Source organism: Heteronotia binoei, chromosome 20 (genome assembly GCF_032191835.1).
Source record: "Heteronotia binoei isolate CCM8104 ecotype False Entrance Well chromosome 20, APGP_CSIRO_Hbin_v1, whole genome shotgun sequence".
In the NCBI taxonomy this organism is placed as follows: Eukaryota; Metazoa; Chordata; class Lepidosauria; order Squamata; family Gekkonidae; genus Heteronotia; species Heteronotia binoei.
In genome coordinates, this window is record NC_083242.1 from 14,062,948 (window position 1) to 14,079,787 (window position 16,840).

General features: G+C 49.3%; 1 protein-coding gene across 1 annotated transcript in view; it reads left to right on the forward strand.

Moving 5' to 3' along the window:
- Positions 1 to 16,840, forward strand: part of PIGQ (phosphatidylinositol glycan anchor biosynthesis class Q) — a 50,987-nt gene that overhangs the window by 18,391 nt on the left and 15,756 nt on the right. The window contains exons 3-5 of the mRNA XM_060260831.1: positions 1,463 to 1,583; positions 11,164 to 11,290; positions 16,001 to 16,154. Coding sequence (XP_060116814.1) covers positions 1,463 to 1,583; positions 11,164 to 11,290; positions 16,001 to 16,154 — 402 coding nt within the window. The remainder of the gene's footprint in view (positions 1 to 1,462; positions 1,584 to 11,163; positions 11,291 to 16,000; positions 16,155 to 16,840) is intronic.

The following is a 16,840-nucleotide window of genomic DNA, read 5'->3' on the forward strand; positions in this document are numbered from 1 at the left end:
GCCCTCTCCTCCAAGAAGAGGGGTGAAAGGTCAGAGAGGAAGCTTGGGGGGGGGCACATTGACTGCCTGTTTAAATCCAGCAGGGCTGCTTCCCAGATAATCGCACAAGGGACTGTTGCGGTCAACGGCAAACAGGACTCATTGATTTATTTTATCAAATGTATATCCTGCCCTCCCCCTAATGGGCTCAGGGCGGCTGACAACAACTGGAAACATAAAATATTAAAACAGAATCTATGATAAAACCATTCATACATTTTACAATCCTTAAAACCAAGATGTTAGATAATCAAGGGTTTAGATAAAAATATGGAGCAGAGGTCCATCGGCGACTATTAGCCTCAGTTTGTATATATATATATATATGTGTGTGTGTGTGTGTATAAATTTTTTTTGGTGCCTGTGTGACACAGAGTGTTGGACTGGATGGGCCACTGGCCTGATCCAACAGGGCTTCTCTTACGTTCTTATGTGACTCAGAGTGTTGGACTGGATGGGCCATTGGCCTGATCCAACATGGCTTCTCTTATGTTATGTTCTTATGCATGTTGATGTTTCTGATTATTCCGCCGTTCCTGGTTCGGTTCTATTTGTTTGGTGAGAATCGTCGGTGGTGTGGAATAACAGCCACCTCCCTTCAAACATTAAAACCAATTTTAAACAATTTGGTCTTACAGGCCCTGTGGAACTGTGGCAGGTCCCTCAGGGCCCTGATGTTTTCGGGGAGGGCATTTCACAAAGCGGGGGCTATTACCGAGAACGCTCTGGCTCTGGTGCTGGACAGTTGAACTTCTTTCTGTCCAGGGATCTTAAGGAGGTTTTGGGACCCTGTATGTAGTGCTCTCTGGGGCACATATGGGGAGAGGCGGTCCCGAAGGTTGACAGCTCCCAGGCCATACAGGGCTGGTTCATATGCTGAAATGTCGCAAAAGCCTGGTTCATCCTAACTCTGGTTCGGCAGGATTTTCTCAACTGGCAAACTGTAACTGATGCTCTGCGTCTGCATCTTAGAAACCGCAGCACCAAGGAGGCAGGAAGGGACAGCAGAGAAGCAGCTCTAAACCATGGTTTGAAGGTCTTCAAGAGGTGGCTGAACTTGCTTAACGTAAGGGCCACATAGAATGAATGTCAGATGTGGGAGGGAGGGAGGGAGGGAGGGAGGGAGGGAAGGAAGGAAGGAAGGAAGGAAGGAAGGAAGGAAGGAAGGAAGGAAGGAAGGAAGGAAGGAAGGAAGGAAGGAAGGAAGGAAGGAAGGAAGTCAGTCAGTCAGTCAGTCTCAAAAGAGAGACACATGGTCCTTGTCTTTCCAGGCCCCGTATATCATGGTAGGTCACAATATCTCACACCATGAGTGGAACGATTTTCAGTTTGCTCTCAGCATCCATTAAAAGATGTCCTTCCTATCTCGCTTTTTGTCACCTTTTCAACTGACGTCCGAATTGAACTCTTTCCACCTTTTCAGAAAAGCCAACATCTTTGTCTCCCTCCTCCTGGACATGACTCTGGGGATCCTGCTGATGTCCTGGCTGTACCAGAAGAACCGGATCGGGCATCTGGCCAACGCGCTCATCCCGATGGCTGACGTAAGTGCGGCCGAGCTGGAGGCTGTCGCTCTAAACGCAAACCGAAGCGGTCTGCACGCAGGAGAGGGACTGTGGCTCGAGGGCAGAGCAGCGGTTTCACACGCAGAAGGTCCCAGGTTCAATCCCTGGCACCTCCAGTCAGGGCCATAGCCAGGATTTCATGTTTGGTGGGGCCCACAGCAGGATTTGTTGTAGGGGGGGGCACCCAGTTTGGCAGCCCAGGGCTCTCGGCACTGTAAGCTGCCTTAAGTTCCACAAGCTAACTTCCAAGAGCCAGTTTGGTGTAGCGGTTAAGTGTGCGGACTCTCATCTGGGAGAACTGGGATTGATTCCCCACTCCTCCACTTGCACCTGCTGGAATGGCCTTGGGTCAGCCATAGCTCTGGCAGAGGTTGTCCTTGAAAGGGCAGCTCCTGTGAGAGCCCTCTCAGCCCCACCCACCTCACAGGGTGTCTGTTGTGGGGGAGGAAGGGAAAGGAGATTGTAGGCCGCTCTTAGACTCTGTCCTTGAAAGGGCAGCAGCTGTGAGAGCCCTCTCCAGCCCCACCCACCTCACAGGGTGTCTGTTGTGGGGGAGGAAGGGAAAGGAGATTGTGAGCCGCTCTGAGACTCTTGAGTTGAGGGCGGGATATAAATCCAATGTCGTCTTCTTCTTCTTCTTCCCTTCACTTGGGCACTCACAGCAGCTCTGCTCCCCCCACCCCTTTCTTATGTGCCCCTCTCTCAGAGAGACAGAGACCTGTTAACTCTTCCCCCCCCCCCACCACCACCTTTTCTCTGCAAGGTGTGTTAGGGAAGGGGAGAGGGAAAAAGGCGCAAAGACCAGCAGCAATGCTACTCCTTGTTCAGAGTGGGTGTGAGCAAAGGGGGCAGATTGGGGGCCCTCCAATGAAGGGGCCATACAGTTGGAAGGGAGGGGGGTTGAAAGGATGGGCCTGGCCTAGAGATGTAAAATTTCCAGAAATTTTGAAGCTTGGAAAAAACGCCCAGTTTTTTTTCGGGGGGGGGGGGTTCCCCGGGGAAAAACGGAAATTTTCAGAAACAATGAAAAAAATGCTACATTAGCACTCCTTTTTTCTTTTCCATATTGAAAGTCATTCTGTTACATTAGGAACGTAAAATATGACTATGGACAATTTTACTTGGTATGAAATTATCACAGCATATTAATAATATAGTGTATCTAAACAATTATTGCAGACGGAATTTACTTTTTAAATATTTATTTGTAATTGTAACAAATGGAACGACAATCTCCCGAACTGTTTACTAGTTTGTGTGGAACAGACAAAAAAAAAACCTCCACAAAACATTTTTTAAAAATCCAGAAGTAACAATTATTCATATTTCCTCTCCACAGTATTAAATAAAAACTAAAAAAAAATCATTCTCATAAAAAGAACTGAAGAGGGGGGGAGTGTCTAGAAAGAAGCGTAGGACTAAATTTCAGTGAATGGGCATGACCTAGGACTTGCTTGGCCTCAGTGCAAAGAAATTAGAATAATCTGATACCATACATATTTTTTAGAAATGCTTTTTTAGAAATATATATTTTTAGAAATATTTGAACACCTTGTCTTAAAAATATTTTATTCAGCATGTTAAAATAAAATGTTCCATAATCAATTTTTTTTTCAATTTTTCCAGTTTTTCGAAAACAACTCCAAAAAGGCTTCAGGAAAAAAAACGGGAAAAAAACCGTTTCCCCCCTGAATTTTTACGGTTTTTTACTGGGCCTTCACATCTCTAAGCTGGCCCTTCCCAGGCCCCACTGTAGCTACAGGCCTGCCTCCAGTTAAAAAGATCAGATAGCAAACCATGTGACCGGAGACCCTCTGCTGTTCAAAGATGGACATTATTGAGTCGTGATAGATGGGTGCATTATAGAACATCGTGGACTGTGCATTGCTGGGCAGCGTGGCTTTCTCGATCAGTGTTTTTGCGCAGTCGTTAAGAACCTGACTGTGACCTTCCATGGGTGTGATTAATTGTACCATTGCACAGGGAAGGCAGCTGGTGTCTCTTGAAGCCTCAGATTCAGCAGCAGCTCACAGGAGCACAGCTCCTGAACCTTTCTGAGGGTTCCCCCTCCTCTCTTGTCCATTGAATAGTAGGTGCAGCTGCATAACAGTCCCTGGATTAGGAGAGCAGGTGGGCAGCCAGCCAGCCACCAGGAGCTTTGCCACACCCCAGCAGCCCTCATTAACCCCTGGAGAAGCCCATGTCACCTTTTCTCCACTTCTTATGTGATTTTAGGAGGTGAGTGGCTTGCTGGTCTTTTGACTGGGGGGAGCAGCCCAAGAGAGCCCTGGGCTAGTGAGACCTGCTTGGGCCGGCTGGCTCTCTAGCCAACCCAAGCAGACCTCACTCACCTGGGGCTCTCCTTTCTTGCATCGGGTTGCTTTTGGCTGGGGGGGGGCATATGCTAATGAGTTATGCTAATGAGCTCTGCCACCCATGTTTCTACAAAACGACCCCTGTGTCTCTTCACTTTCCAACCCGATGATCAGTCCCCCCTTCACCTCCAGCCTTTAGGCCCAGCAGCTGAGTTGTGCCTCTCATTTGAGAACTGGAGCTCTCGTGGAAGCTGTCTGTGACTCGCCAAATTTGTAGGCGTGACCTCAGGAATTGTTTTGCTGCAGGGTGGATGTTCTCCCATGTTTGCTCTGTACCGACACATGTGTTGGTCTGCTGAGCTTGACGATTGCTGTTTCATGCCTCAGTTCATCTGAAACAGGCCAAAAAAAGAGCAGATCAAGGGGATGATTGGGTTGCAGAGACCTGAGTTCGAGTGTCACTCGGGTGGTCTTACTTAGCACCTTTCAGGCTACCTCACTGGACTGGATTTGGAATATCATGTACCCTGAAGGAAGAAGAAGAAGACTGCAGATTTATACCCCACCCTTCTCTCTGAAGCCGAGACTCAGAGCGGCTTACAATCTCCTTTACCTTCCACCCCCTCAACAGACACCCTGTGAGGGAGGTGGGGCAGAGAGTTCTCCCAGAAGCTGCCCTTTCAAGGACAACCCCTGCAAGAGCTCTGGCTGACTCATGGCCCTTCCAGCAGCAGCTGCAAGTGGAGGAGTGGGGAATCAAACCGGGTTCTTCCAGATAAGAGCCTATGCTCTTAACCACTACACCAAACTACTCCCTCTAAGCTGTGGAGTCTTGTGAGCAAAAATTATACTTTGTGAGCTACCGGCGTTAAAGTTGTGAGCTGCTGCATAAAATAGTTGAATAGCTGATTGTCCTCCATTTTCTAGAGATGGCAGCTGTCCCTGTCTCATTGCAGAACCAGTTTTGCATCCATCCGTTCTGTTCAGGACCCGGATTTCAGTGTTTTCTCTTCTCAGCCCCCTTCACGAAAAGCCCTCCTGCCCCTCTTGCCCCTGAGGTCTCAGTTCAGACGCCCTCCTCCCTTTCTTCCTTTGCTGTCTGGTACCTCCCGGCCACAGATGGGCCCACCGATGAAACTCCCCCTTTCCCGACGGCCCTGTCCCCCGAGGCAAACGAGACCAGCTCAAGGTCACAGCTCACAGCGCGTCTCCTTTTCTCCACTGCCAGCTCGGAGAGTTCAACTTGGCATCTCTTTGGAGGGAAAAGGGGGATCAAGCTGTGCTTTTCCTGGCATCGGTTCTCCCCGGCGCTGCAGGTTCTGGAACCAGTGCTGAGCGTCGGAGGAAGAGCAGAGAGCTCCTGGGGCCCTCCGGGGCTCATCTTTTAGCACGCTCTTCACGATGCGCCTTTGCTCCCGTCTCCTGGGAAATCAGGATTGCACAGGAACAAGAACCAGATGAAGTGTGAACATTTATATACGTATAAATCGATGGTGCGGCCCCATAAGAACATAAGAGAAGCCACGTTGGATCAGGCCAGTGGCCCATCCACTCTGCACACACAGTGGCCAAAAAAACAAGGTGCCATCAGGAGGTCCATCAGTGGGGCCAGGACAGTCGAAGCCCTCACGTTGTTGCCCCTCCCAAGCACCAAGAAGACAGCATCACTGCCCCAGGCAGAGAGTTCCAACAATATGCTGTGGCTGATAGCCACTGATGGACCTCTGCTCCAGATGTTTATCCAGTCCCCTCTTGAAGCTGGCTATTTGGAATACTGTGTACAATTCTGGTCACTGCACCTCAAAAAGGATATTATAGCATTGGGAAAAGTCCAGAAAAGGGCAACTAGAATGATTAAAGGGTTGGAACACTTTCCCGATGAAGGAAGGTTAAAACGCTTGGGGCTCTTTAGCTTGGAGAAACGTCGACTGAGGGGTGACATGATAGAGATTTACAAGATGATGAATGGGATAGAGAAGGCAGAGAAAGAAGTCTTTTTCTCCCTTTCTCACAATACAGGACCTTGTGGGCACTCGATGAAACTGCTGAGCAGTCGGGCTAGAACAGATAAAAGGAAGTCCTTCTTCACCCAAAGGGTGATTAACCCATGGAATTCACTGCCACAGGAGGTGGCTGCGGCTGCAAGCATAGATAGCTTCAAGAGGGGATTGGATAAACATGGAGCAGAGTTCCATCAATGGCTATTAGCCACAAGGTATATAGGTGGAATTCTCTGTCTAGGGCAGTGATGCTCTGTCTTCTTGGTGCTTCGGGTGGCGGGGGGCACAGTGGGAGGGCTTCTAGTGTCCTGGCCTCACTGATGGACCTCCTGATGGCACCTGGTTTTTTTGACCACTGTGTGTCATAGAGTGTTGGACTGGATGGGCCGTTGGCCTGATCCAACATGGCTTCTCCTATGTTCTTATGTTATTAACATACAAACCCGGTTCTTATAAGGACAGACCTCAGGCCCAGCAATCTTAGTATTAGCAATTCTGAACAGCAGCAGTGCTCCAAAGCCCCAGATGGAAAAATAGTCTTTCCCAATAGTCTTTCCTGTTAGATGCCAAGGATTGAACCTGGGACCTTCTGCCCCGGTCATGGACCAGAGTACAGAGTTCTCCTTTGGGGGGGGAGGGGGTTGTTGGTATTTTTATGTTGAGTCTTCAGTCGATGTTTCTCCAAGCTAAAGAGCCACAAATGCTTTAACCTGTCCTCATAGGGAAAGTGTTCCAACCCTTTAATAAGAACATAAGAGCAGCCATGTTAGATCAGGCCAATGGCCCATCCAGTCCAACACTCTGTGTCACACAGCGGCCAAAAACCCAGGTGCCATCAGGAGGTCCACCAGTGGGGCCAGGACACTAGAAGCCCTCCTACTGTTGCCCCCCCCCCCCAAGCACCAAGAATACAGAGCATCACTTGCCCCAGACAGTTCCAACAATACACTCTGGCTAATAGCCACTGATGGAACTTTGCTCCATATGCTTATGCAATCCCCTCTTGAAGCTGCCTATGCTTGTAGCTGCCACCACCTCCTGTGGCAGTGAATTCCATGTGTTAATCAACCTTTGGGTGACTGATCATTCTATTTGCTCTTTTCTGCACTTTTTCCAATGCTATAATATCTTTTTTTGAGGTGCGGTGACGTGGGGGTTTCAGGCCCGTGCCTTGCCACGCGACACGCTTTTCTCCAAGATGGCTTTTGGATGTGTAAATCTTTAATTCCAGCAAAAAAGGGTCTGTGGATCTGCTGTTGCTCAAGTGTTTTTAATATTGCATGAGATCTATTTATGAAGCCGAACCACATCTCCCCAAGGAGCGAGTTGGTGGTGACGCAGCTCCGTTTTGGATTGTGGCCAGGCCTAGCATGGGGGGACGGGGGCGGGAGATGCCAGAAATGGCTCTAGCTTGTGGCTGTCTCTTAAAAGCTGTGCGGCAAATAGGCAGAGAATCTTAGGTCCAAAATTAGAGTTCTCCAGAACCCATCTCTGAAATGCCGGTTTATTCCTATGGTTGGGATGGACGCTCAATGAAATTCCTGCGCAGTCGGGTTAGAACTGATAAAAGGAAGTCCTTCTTCACCCAAAGGGTGATTAACGCATGGAATTCACTGCCACAGGAGGTGGCAGTGGCTGTCAGCATAGACAGCTTCAAGAGGGGATTGGATAAGCATCTGGAGCAGGGGTCTATCAGTGGCTATGGGACTCTCTGTCTGGGGCAGTGATGCTCTGTATTCTTGGTGCTTGGGGGAGGGGGCAACAGTGGGAGGGCTTCTAGTGTCCTGACCCCACTGATGGACCTCCTGATGGCACTTGGGTTTTTTGGCCACTGTGTGACACAGAGTGTTGGACTGGAAGGGCCATTGGCCTGACCCAACATAGCTTCTCTTACATTCTTATGTTCCGAAATGTATTCCACTCAGATCAGAAGAGCGAAGCCAACCTTGGGTGTTTGGGCAGGAGCAGATATTTCCTACTCTAAGCAAAGACTCGTTTGCAGTAAGCAGAAGAACCTGTTTGCTTGTAAGCTCTCGAATCATCCACCTTTACCTAGTGACAGGCAATTCTATAATTTATTTAGATACTTCTACCTTGCTTTTTCTCTCAGGCTTTCAACACTCCTTCCTTTCATTCTCTCCTCTCAACAACAGCCTGATGAGGTAGGTCAGACTGAGAATACGTGACTGGCCCAAGGTCACCCAGCAAGCTTTCATGGCGAAGTGTGGATTCGAACCCGAGACTCTCAGCTCTTCTTTGCACAGACTCTAATCTGGGAGCACCAAGTTTGATTCTCCGCTTCCTTCCCACACAGCTGCTGGTGTGACCTTGGGACAGATCCAGTTCTCTCAGAGCTGTTCTCTCAAGATCTGTCAGAGTTCTCTCAGCCCCACATAACCTCACAAGGCATCTGTTGTGGGGCGAGGAAAGGAAAGGAGATTATGAGCCACTCTGAGATTCGGAGTGGAGGGCAGGGTATAAATTCTCTTTCTTCCTTCCACTCTGATCGCTATACCAAACTGGCCCAACACTTATAAGTTGCACAAAGAAATCCTTCCTTTTGTCTGTCCTGACTCCCCAGTCTATTAGCTTCGCAGGCAGACTCCCAGGTTCTCGTTTTACGCAGAAGGGTGGAAATTTTTTCCACGTTGTGCATAATTTTATAAATTGCTTCCACATATCCCTGTTCCCCCTCCACTCTCTTCCACCCCCTCCTCCCAAAATGAGCATCTGCTCGGTTCTCTCCTGCTGCTGAGTTTTGATATTATCAAGCGTACTTTTTTCCTTCTGCGGAAAAATACTAATCCCTCCCCTCTGATGAAAAGTGCTGGGTAATCCAAATGCCTTTGCCCTTTGCAGAATAAAAGAGGAGCTGTTTTTTACCTTTTCATGGTAGAAGTAAGAGTCTGAATCAGGGGTGGCCAAATGTGGTTAGTGTAAGAGCCACATAGAATAAGCATCAGATGTTCGAGAGCCTCAAAGACATGCAGTCATATTTGAGAGTAGGAAGGAAGGAAGGAAGGAAGGCAAATAGATGAGGGAAGAAGAAGAAGATATTGTTCTCTCAAGAGGACGAACGCAGCCCTTTTTTGTGGGGCATCCTGTGCAGGCAGAGCAGAGCCAGCGTGACAGGGTCATCTCGGTGTGTTGGAACTGGACTTCGAGGACCCCAAGTTCAAATGCCGACTGAGTCACAAAGCTCATTGGGTCACCTTGGGCCAGCCATTCCCTCTCAGCTTGACCTACTTCTGAGAGTTGTTCGGGAAATAAAGGGGCAAGGGGGACAGAGAAAAATGTATAGAATTTACTTTTGGGGAGGAGTCAACAGAGTCCTCAACAGAGCATCAGCATGGAATACAGAAGGTCCCAGGTTCAATCTGTGACATCTACATTTAACAGGGTCGAGTGGCTCTTTCACACATACTGTGTGGCTCTCAACGCCCCCAATGTCCCATCAGCTGGTTTGAAGAAGGCATTTAAATCACTTCTCCAAGCCAAGCCAGCTAGCAGCTTGGATAATGCATTTAAAGTTGCTTTCTTCCCACCTCTCCCTCCCCAAGTTTGGCCACCTCTGGTTTAGACATATACCGCTGTGGACCATCCTTAACTCAATGGCCGACCAACAGAAGTTTATTCAAGGTGTGAGCTTCCGTCTCCGGGCACACTTCCTCAGATACATTGAAGTGGAAGCTAACCTTTCATATATATAGGCAGACGCCTCTACATAGGTGAACAGCAAGTTACCATGCAACTTAATGGAGGTGTTTTGACATAGGCAAAGGCCAAACAGCAATAACAAGCTAAGTTTATATGCCCCGAGTGTCACTCATTTGTTAGGAGGGCTGGATCTGGCGTAAAGGAGACCTTGTTGGGCCAGTTTGTGTGTGTCATAAAATGTAATGTCAGGTAGTGGAGATATAAACTTTATAAAGAGCACAATTAAAGAATAATTAAAAGATTAGCACTCTTGCTATATTGTGTTCATTTAACAATCTCTGATAACTGGCGCCTCTTGCTCTGAATTGCAGCCAGATCAGGAGACAATTGGCTGTGTTGAAACAATCTTGGGTTTGTTGCTCAGGTGTGTATCTGTAAGTTGCAAACCCACTTTTGATTTATTGGCATTCATTATAGAAATCTCTTGCTCAATGCTTTGAGCCTAAGACCCAGGGGGAAACATGAAATGGCTGGGCATTGAGAGCTTTTGTACATAAGTTGCATCATGTGCTGGTCAGCCAATGGAGAAAATGGAGGATTTTCTCTGTAGCTTCTGTGTGATTGAGCAAGCCTCACAAAGCAAGCTGCGGTGCAGAAGGAAGCAAGAGAGAGGGAGAAGGAAACAGATGGCAGCCAGTTACTTGTGGGCCTGATAGGAGCCCTCTGGGGGCTGATCTGACCCACAGGCTGCAAGTTTGACACCCCTGTGTTAGATTATGTTTGGATTTACTTACTGGGGGGGGGACTGAGACCCTGCTGTTACGCACCAACATAGCTGCCCAACTGGATCTGTCAACGGCAAAATGTGCATGCAGGCAGAACCTCTAGATCAAGGGTGTCAAACATGCAGCCTGGGGGTCTGATGTGGCCCCTGATCAGGCCCCCAAGCAACTGGCTGTCATCTGCTTCCTTCTCCCTCTTTCTTGTTTCCTTCTGCATCACAGCTTGCTTTGCAAGGCTTGCTCAATCGCACAGGAGTTATAGAGCAAAACCTCTATTTTCTCCATTGGCTGAGGCTCCTCCCCCTCCTGGTCCCCTGGGGAGGGAGGGAAAGAGCCAGAGCTTCCTTTGCCCAGTTTCCTGGATCACACAGGAGAGATACAAAGAAAGCACCTTTAAGACCAACAAGTGCTAATGTTTTAAGCATGTTTAATTTTATTTTATTTTTAATTTAGTCGTGTTTGTCTGTGTCTTTTTAAAAGTTTATATCTCTGCTACCTAATCTTAAAATAGGTATACACATGGCCCGTCCTGAACTAACAAGGTCTCATTTATGTCAGATTTGGCCCTCATAACAAATGAGTTCGACACTCCTGCTCTAGATTCCATCCCCATCGTGCACAGTAAACAGATCTGCGGTAGCAGATGCTGTGGAAGAACCCCAGCTGCTGCCGGTCTGGAGCGCATAATACCTGTCCCAGGTAAAGTGATAGTTTGGTCCAGCAGCAAGCAGCTGGGTGCATCCCTGTGCACAGAGGAGCCGCTTCCCACCTAACCAGGGCTGTTTTCTCTCCTCCCGGGTGGCAGCTTGTTGCCGAGCAACTTCAGGACCTCCTGCAGTGGCTGATGGGTGTGCCGGCTGGGTTGAAAATGAACCGAGCGCTGGACCAAGTCTTGGGACGGTTTTTCCTCTACCACATCCACCTGTGGATCAGTAAGTGCACTTCTTGGCTCCCCCCCCCCCCCAACCCTCAATTTAAAGCAAACAACTTATGAATTGTGAATCAGAGAAGCTGGGACATTCCCTGAAAACAGGGTCTTTTTCTTATTAAAAATTCATCCTCCTTGCCTTTCTGAACAGCCAGAAAGCACTTCTTTGCAGTGGTCATTTGAGTAACGAGTCCTTCTCTGCGAGGCTCCAAGAGGCAGTTTTCTGGGCTCAGGCCGTGCATCTCATGACAACAGGGCAGGAATCAGCTCACCATCTGGGGCAATTTATTCATTTTAAAAAACGGTCCTCATTTAAAAAAGGGTCCTCGTTGATGGACAGGGAATAGGAGTTTGCAGCGACAGGCTTTGTGAGCAGCAAGCGGTCAATCTGCATCGCTACAGGTGGGTGAGGGCCCCTGCGGGGGGGGGGGGGGGTGAGGAACACGCTGGGCCCTCTCATAATGCAAGCAAGCAGGCCTGCTTCAACTCCTCCTGTGTGTGTCTAGAGCAGGGGTGGCCAAACTTGATTAACGTAAGAGTCACATAGAATAAATGTCAGAAGTTAGGAAGGAAGGAAGGAAGGAAGGAAGGAAGGAAGGAAGGAAGGAAGGAAGGAAGGAAGGAAGGAAGGAAGGAAGGAAGGAAGGAAAGCAAATAGATGGAGAAGAAAGAGGTGAAAAGAAAGCAACTTTAACTTGAAATGTATTCTCCAAGCTACCGGCTGGCTCGGCTTGGAGGAGTGATTTAAAGAGAGAAACGCCTTCTCCAAGCCAGCCGACGGTGGCAGGGGCTTCGAGAGCCACACCATGTGTGTGAAAGAGCCACAGTTTGGCCGCCCCTGGTCTACACTGTGGCGAGCCTAGGGCTTTTGCCCACACCCATTTCATGTGATCAGGGTTAGCATCAGGCCTTTGGCTGGACATGCTCAGTTTCCTGTACCTGGTCAACAGAGCAGGGCTTGACCCCAACAACCAGTCTTTTTTGGGGGGGAGGACGCACCTGAGGTTGTGGGGGAGCACACACGCACTCTGTTCTGGATTCCATGCACTGGCCCAGTGAGTTTCACAGAGCAGTGCAAGAATCACAGCTCTGCCTTGGAACACAGCCTAAGTCCAGTGAGACCTTCAAAACCAATAAAGTTTAATTCTGAGTATAAAGCATCTGAAGAACCGTGAATGCACATGAAAGCTCATCCTCAGAATCAAACTTCGTTGGTCCAAAAGGTGCCGCCGGACTCAAGCTTTGTTCTGCTGCGCCAGACCAACACGGCTGCCCGCCTGGATCTATCTGAAGAAGTGTGTTTGCACCCGAAAGCTCCTAAAGGAGAAGGTCAAGGTAGTCCCCTGTGCAAGCACCAGTCATTTCCGACTCTGGGGTGACGTCGCATCACGACGTTTTCACGCCAGGCTTTTTATGGAGTGGTTTGCCATTGCCTTCCCCAGTCCTCTACACTTCCCCCCCAGCAAGCTGGGTTCTCCTTTTACCGACCTCGGAAGGATGGAAGGCTGAGTCAGCCTTCCTGAACCCAGCTTCCGTCGGGATCAAACTCAGGTCACTGGATTCCAACTTTGTTCTGCTCTTCAGACCAACACGGCTGCCCAGCCAATGTTCCCTCTAAGCCGCAGAGTCTTGTGAGCAAAGATTCTACTTTGTCAACTACTGGCATTAAAGTTGCGTTGCTGCATCAATGAGTGTGCTCTGGGGTTATCCTTCCTGAGCTAAGACGAAAATGTGTGAGCTGGAGGCTAAAAATCTGTGAGCTAACTCAGCTTAGAGGGAACCCCACTGCCCACCGAACGCTGTCTCAGGTGTCTCATGTTGACGGCGCCAAGAATGTATGAGAGCCGCAGTTGTGTTTCTCATGTTATTCCACTCTGTCGCCAGAGCCCTTTGGGGTCCTGATCGCCTCCTCTCCCCTTTTCCTTTTAGTGTGCAAGCGCCTGCACATGGGTGAAAACCAGCTGCAGGAGTTAGCGGCTGAATTGAAAGAAAAACCCCTTTGATTTGAGTGGGCTCCTCTTAAGACCAAGATCACTTCAGAGATAGCGGCACAAGTGACCCCAGAGAGGGAGAGCCGAATGACTCTCGTTTCCCGTGTCCATGCCAAAATATGAAACATTCCTCTAAGTAAAATGAAGGGTGGAGGGAACCACAAGAGAACGTGTTTTGTGCCCCAAATCCTCCCAGCTAAGTCCTGTGGGGCATCAGCTGCTGTTAGCGTTTCATATTTTCCAAGTGTGGTGAGCCGACATGAGCTGGACGAGAACCAAAGTGCTGGCTTTGCGAGGGCCTTTAAAACACAGCCGGCCAATCGGTAGCCCCGCTGGGCTGGATCCACCCTCCCGAGCACTTTCCTCTAGCCCAGTCCACTTTCACAGCCTCTGAGATAGATGCTGACTCTTCCTTGTTATTGGGATTGGCATCCCGCTGGTGCTTGCGCTTGGGCAAGCTGACAGTGATGGGGAGCCATCAGGAGCGACTGCTGCCAGGAGACCCAGGCGGGGGCCCCTTCTCTCCTTTCACTGCTCTAATGGCTCGTGGCCCTCATTGTACTGAACAGTTTTTCAGGACCATTGACCCGCTAGCTCAGGGGTGGCCAAACTGTAGCTTGGGAGCCACAGGTGGCTCTCGAAGCCCCCACTGCTCCGTTGGTTGGCTTGGAGAAGGCATTTCTCTTGATAAATCATTTTGCCAAGTCAGTTAGTGACTTGAAGAATGCATTTAAAGCTGCTTTCTTTCCACCTCTCTCCCTCTCCCATGTTTTCCTTCCTTCCTTCCTTCCTTCCTTCCTTCCTTCCTTCCTTCCTTCCTTCCTTCCTTCCTTCCTTCCTTCCTTCCTTCCTTCCTTCCTTCCTTCCTTCCTTCCTTCCTTCCTTCCTTCCTTCCCTCCCTCCCTCCGTCCGTCTTTGGCTCTCAAACATCTGATGCTCCTGTCTTGTAGCCCTCAAACATCTGATGTTTATTAGGTGTGGCTCTTAAATTAAGCAAGTTTGGCCACCCCTGCTGCACTAGCTGAAGCTGCAGTTTGGCAGATTGATGCTACAAGCCTGTTTGCAAAGCTTCTTACCCAGGGGTGGAATTCTAGCAGGAGCTCCTTTGCATATTAGGCCACACTCCCTGATGTAGCCAATCCTCCAGGAGCTTACAAGGCTCTTTTTTGTAAGCTCTTGGACGATTGGCTACATCGGGGGGGGGGGGTGGCTTAATATGTAAAGGAGCTCCAGCTAGAATTCCATCCCTGTTCTTACCTATTTGTTCCCCTCTGTATGAAACATCCTTGTACTTGAGCTGCAGGACCCGGCCTCAAGGTTGTTCCTGCATGTTTCCAGGCATTTGGGAGCTTTTCCTGCCAGCTTCCCCCCTCACCTTGAAATCCTGGGGGGGTCAGAAAAAGAGCCTGGAGTGCTAGAGAGCCAATTTGGCGGAGTGGTTAGGAGCGGCAGACTCTAATCTGGATAACCAAGTCCTCCACATACAGCCAGCCGGGTGACCTTGGGTCAGAGTCACAGCTGTCTCAGAGCTCTCTCAGCCCCACCTATCTCACAGGGTGTCTGTTGTGGGGAGGGGAAGGGAAAGGAGATTGTAAGCCACTTTGACACTCTGAGTGAAGGGCAAGGTATAAACCCAACTCTCCTTATTCCTCCTCCTCCTTCTTTCCTCTTCCTCTTCTTCTTTCTTCTCATTCTTCCTTCTTTCTCCTTCTCCTTCTCCTTCTTCTTCTCCCTCTTCTTTTTCTTCTTTTCCCTCCTCCTCTTCTCTATTATGTCCCATCTCTGATCCACATGTTAGCTGAATACACTGAGGGCAGGTGGAACAAGGATGGTTGACCCACAGTGTTCTCCCCCTTCCCACTTTCCCCATCCCTGGGCTTTTCCCTTTGGCGCTCTCACCAATGCCCTGCAGTGCCCTGAACCCATTTGTGTTAGATGGGTGAGGGGGGCAGGGTTTGCGCCACTTGCACACCAGGTGTGTCAGGCCATGCCCGCACTTGAACAGCACTGCGTGCCTGCGAGAACAACATACATTCCTGTCCAGAGATTAAGATCAGAGGGAGAGGCCCTCTTGACTGCCCCATCGACCAAAGAAGCTCATTTGGTGGGTTTATGAAAGAAGGCCTTTTCAGTGGCAGCCCCGTGATTATGGAACAACCCCCGGGCAGTGTCCTGGACCCTCTCACTCTCAAACTTTAGAAGACAGCTAAACAGAGTTTAATTTAGAATTGACTTTGATTAATTTTGCTTTTCTTTTTTAGAGAGCCTGTGGTTTTAAATTGTGATATTTTATGTAATTTTTTTTAATCGTTGTTTTCAGGGCTTCTTTTGTAGAAAAAGCCCAGCAGGGACTTATTTGCTTATTAGGCCACACCCCCTGACGCCAAGCCACCCAGAACTGTGTTCCCGTCTCCCGGGAAAAGTGAGCATAAAACCCATCACTTTATTTATTCATTTGTTTGTTATTTAAAAAATATTTTTGAGCGCTCTTGCTCAAAAAACCCCCAAACCCTGGTTATTTTACATTGAGTTTTGTATGATAAGAGAGGGGGCCAATAACTGTGTGAAATAAAGTGATGGGTTTTATGCTCACTTTTCCCGGGAGACAGAGATGTGATTGGTCGGGGCTGCCTGAAAGGGGATCCGTCCACACGTATTTCAAGAAGCCCCAGCGCACCGTGGGAGGGACGCTCTTTACAGTGTTGCTCTCCTTTCCCTCCCAGGCTACATCCACCTGATGTCTCCATTCATCGAGATGATCCTGTGGTACGTCGGCTTGTCGGCCTGCCTCGGCCTGACCGTGGCTCTGTCCATCCTCTCGGACATCATCGCCCTCCTGACCTTCCACATCTACTGCTTTTACGTCTATGGAGCCAGGTGGGTGCCAGTTACCTGGCCGCCGCTCGGCTCGGGAAGAGCACCCGCTCTGCATTCAAGAGATCCAAAGCCTGGAGGTTCCAGGAATCTCCGGAAATAATTAATCATTGTACGGCAGCGTGCGCAGTATAGCCAGCAGATCCTACGTTTGTCTAGCAGTCAGAAACTCCATCTCTTTTTTTAGTGTTGTGCACCACTGGGTAGCGAGCGAGACTTGTTTTTAAGGCAAGAGACGTTTCAGAGGTGGTTTGCCATTGCCCGCCTCTGTGTCAAGGTCACGGCCTTGGTATTCTTTGGAGGTTGCCCTTCCAAATTCTAGCCAGGGCCAACCCTGCTTAGCTTCCGGGATCTGACGGGATTGGGCTAGCCTGGGCTATGCAGGTCAGGGCAGTCTCCGGAAGATCTTGTCTTATAACTGAACTCAGAACGTAAGAGAAGCCAAGTTGGATCAGGCCAATGACCCATCCAGTCCACAGTGGCAAAAAAAACCCCAGGTGCCATCAGGAGGGCCATCAGTGGCGCCAGGGCACTAGACACCTTCCCACTGTGGCCTCCCAAGCACCAAGAATACAGAGAATCACAGCCGCAGACATAAGAACGTAAGGGAAGGCATGTTGGATCAGGCCAATGACCCATCCTGTCCAACACTCTGTGTCACACCGTGGCCAAAAGACCCAGGTGCCATC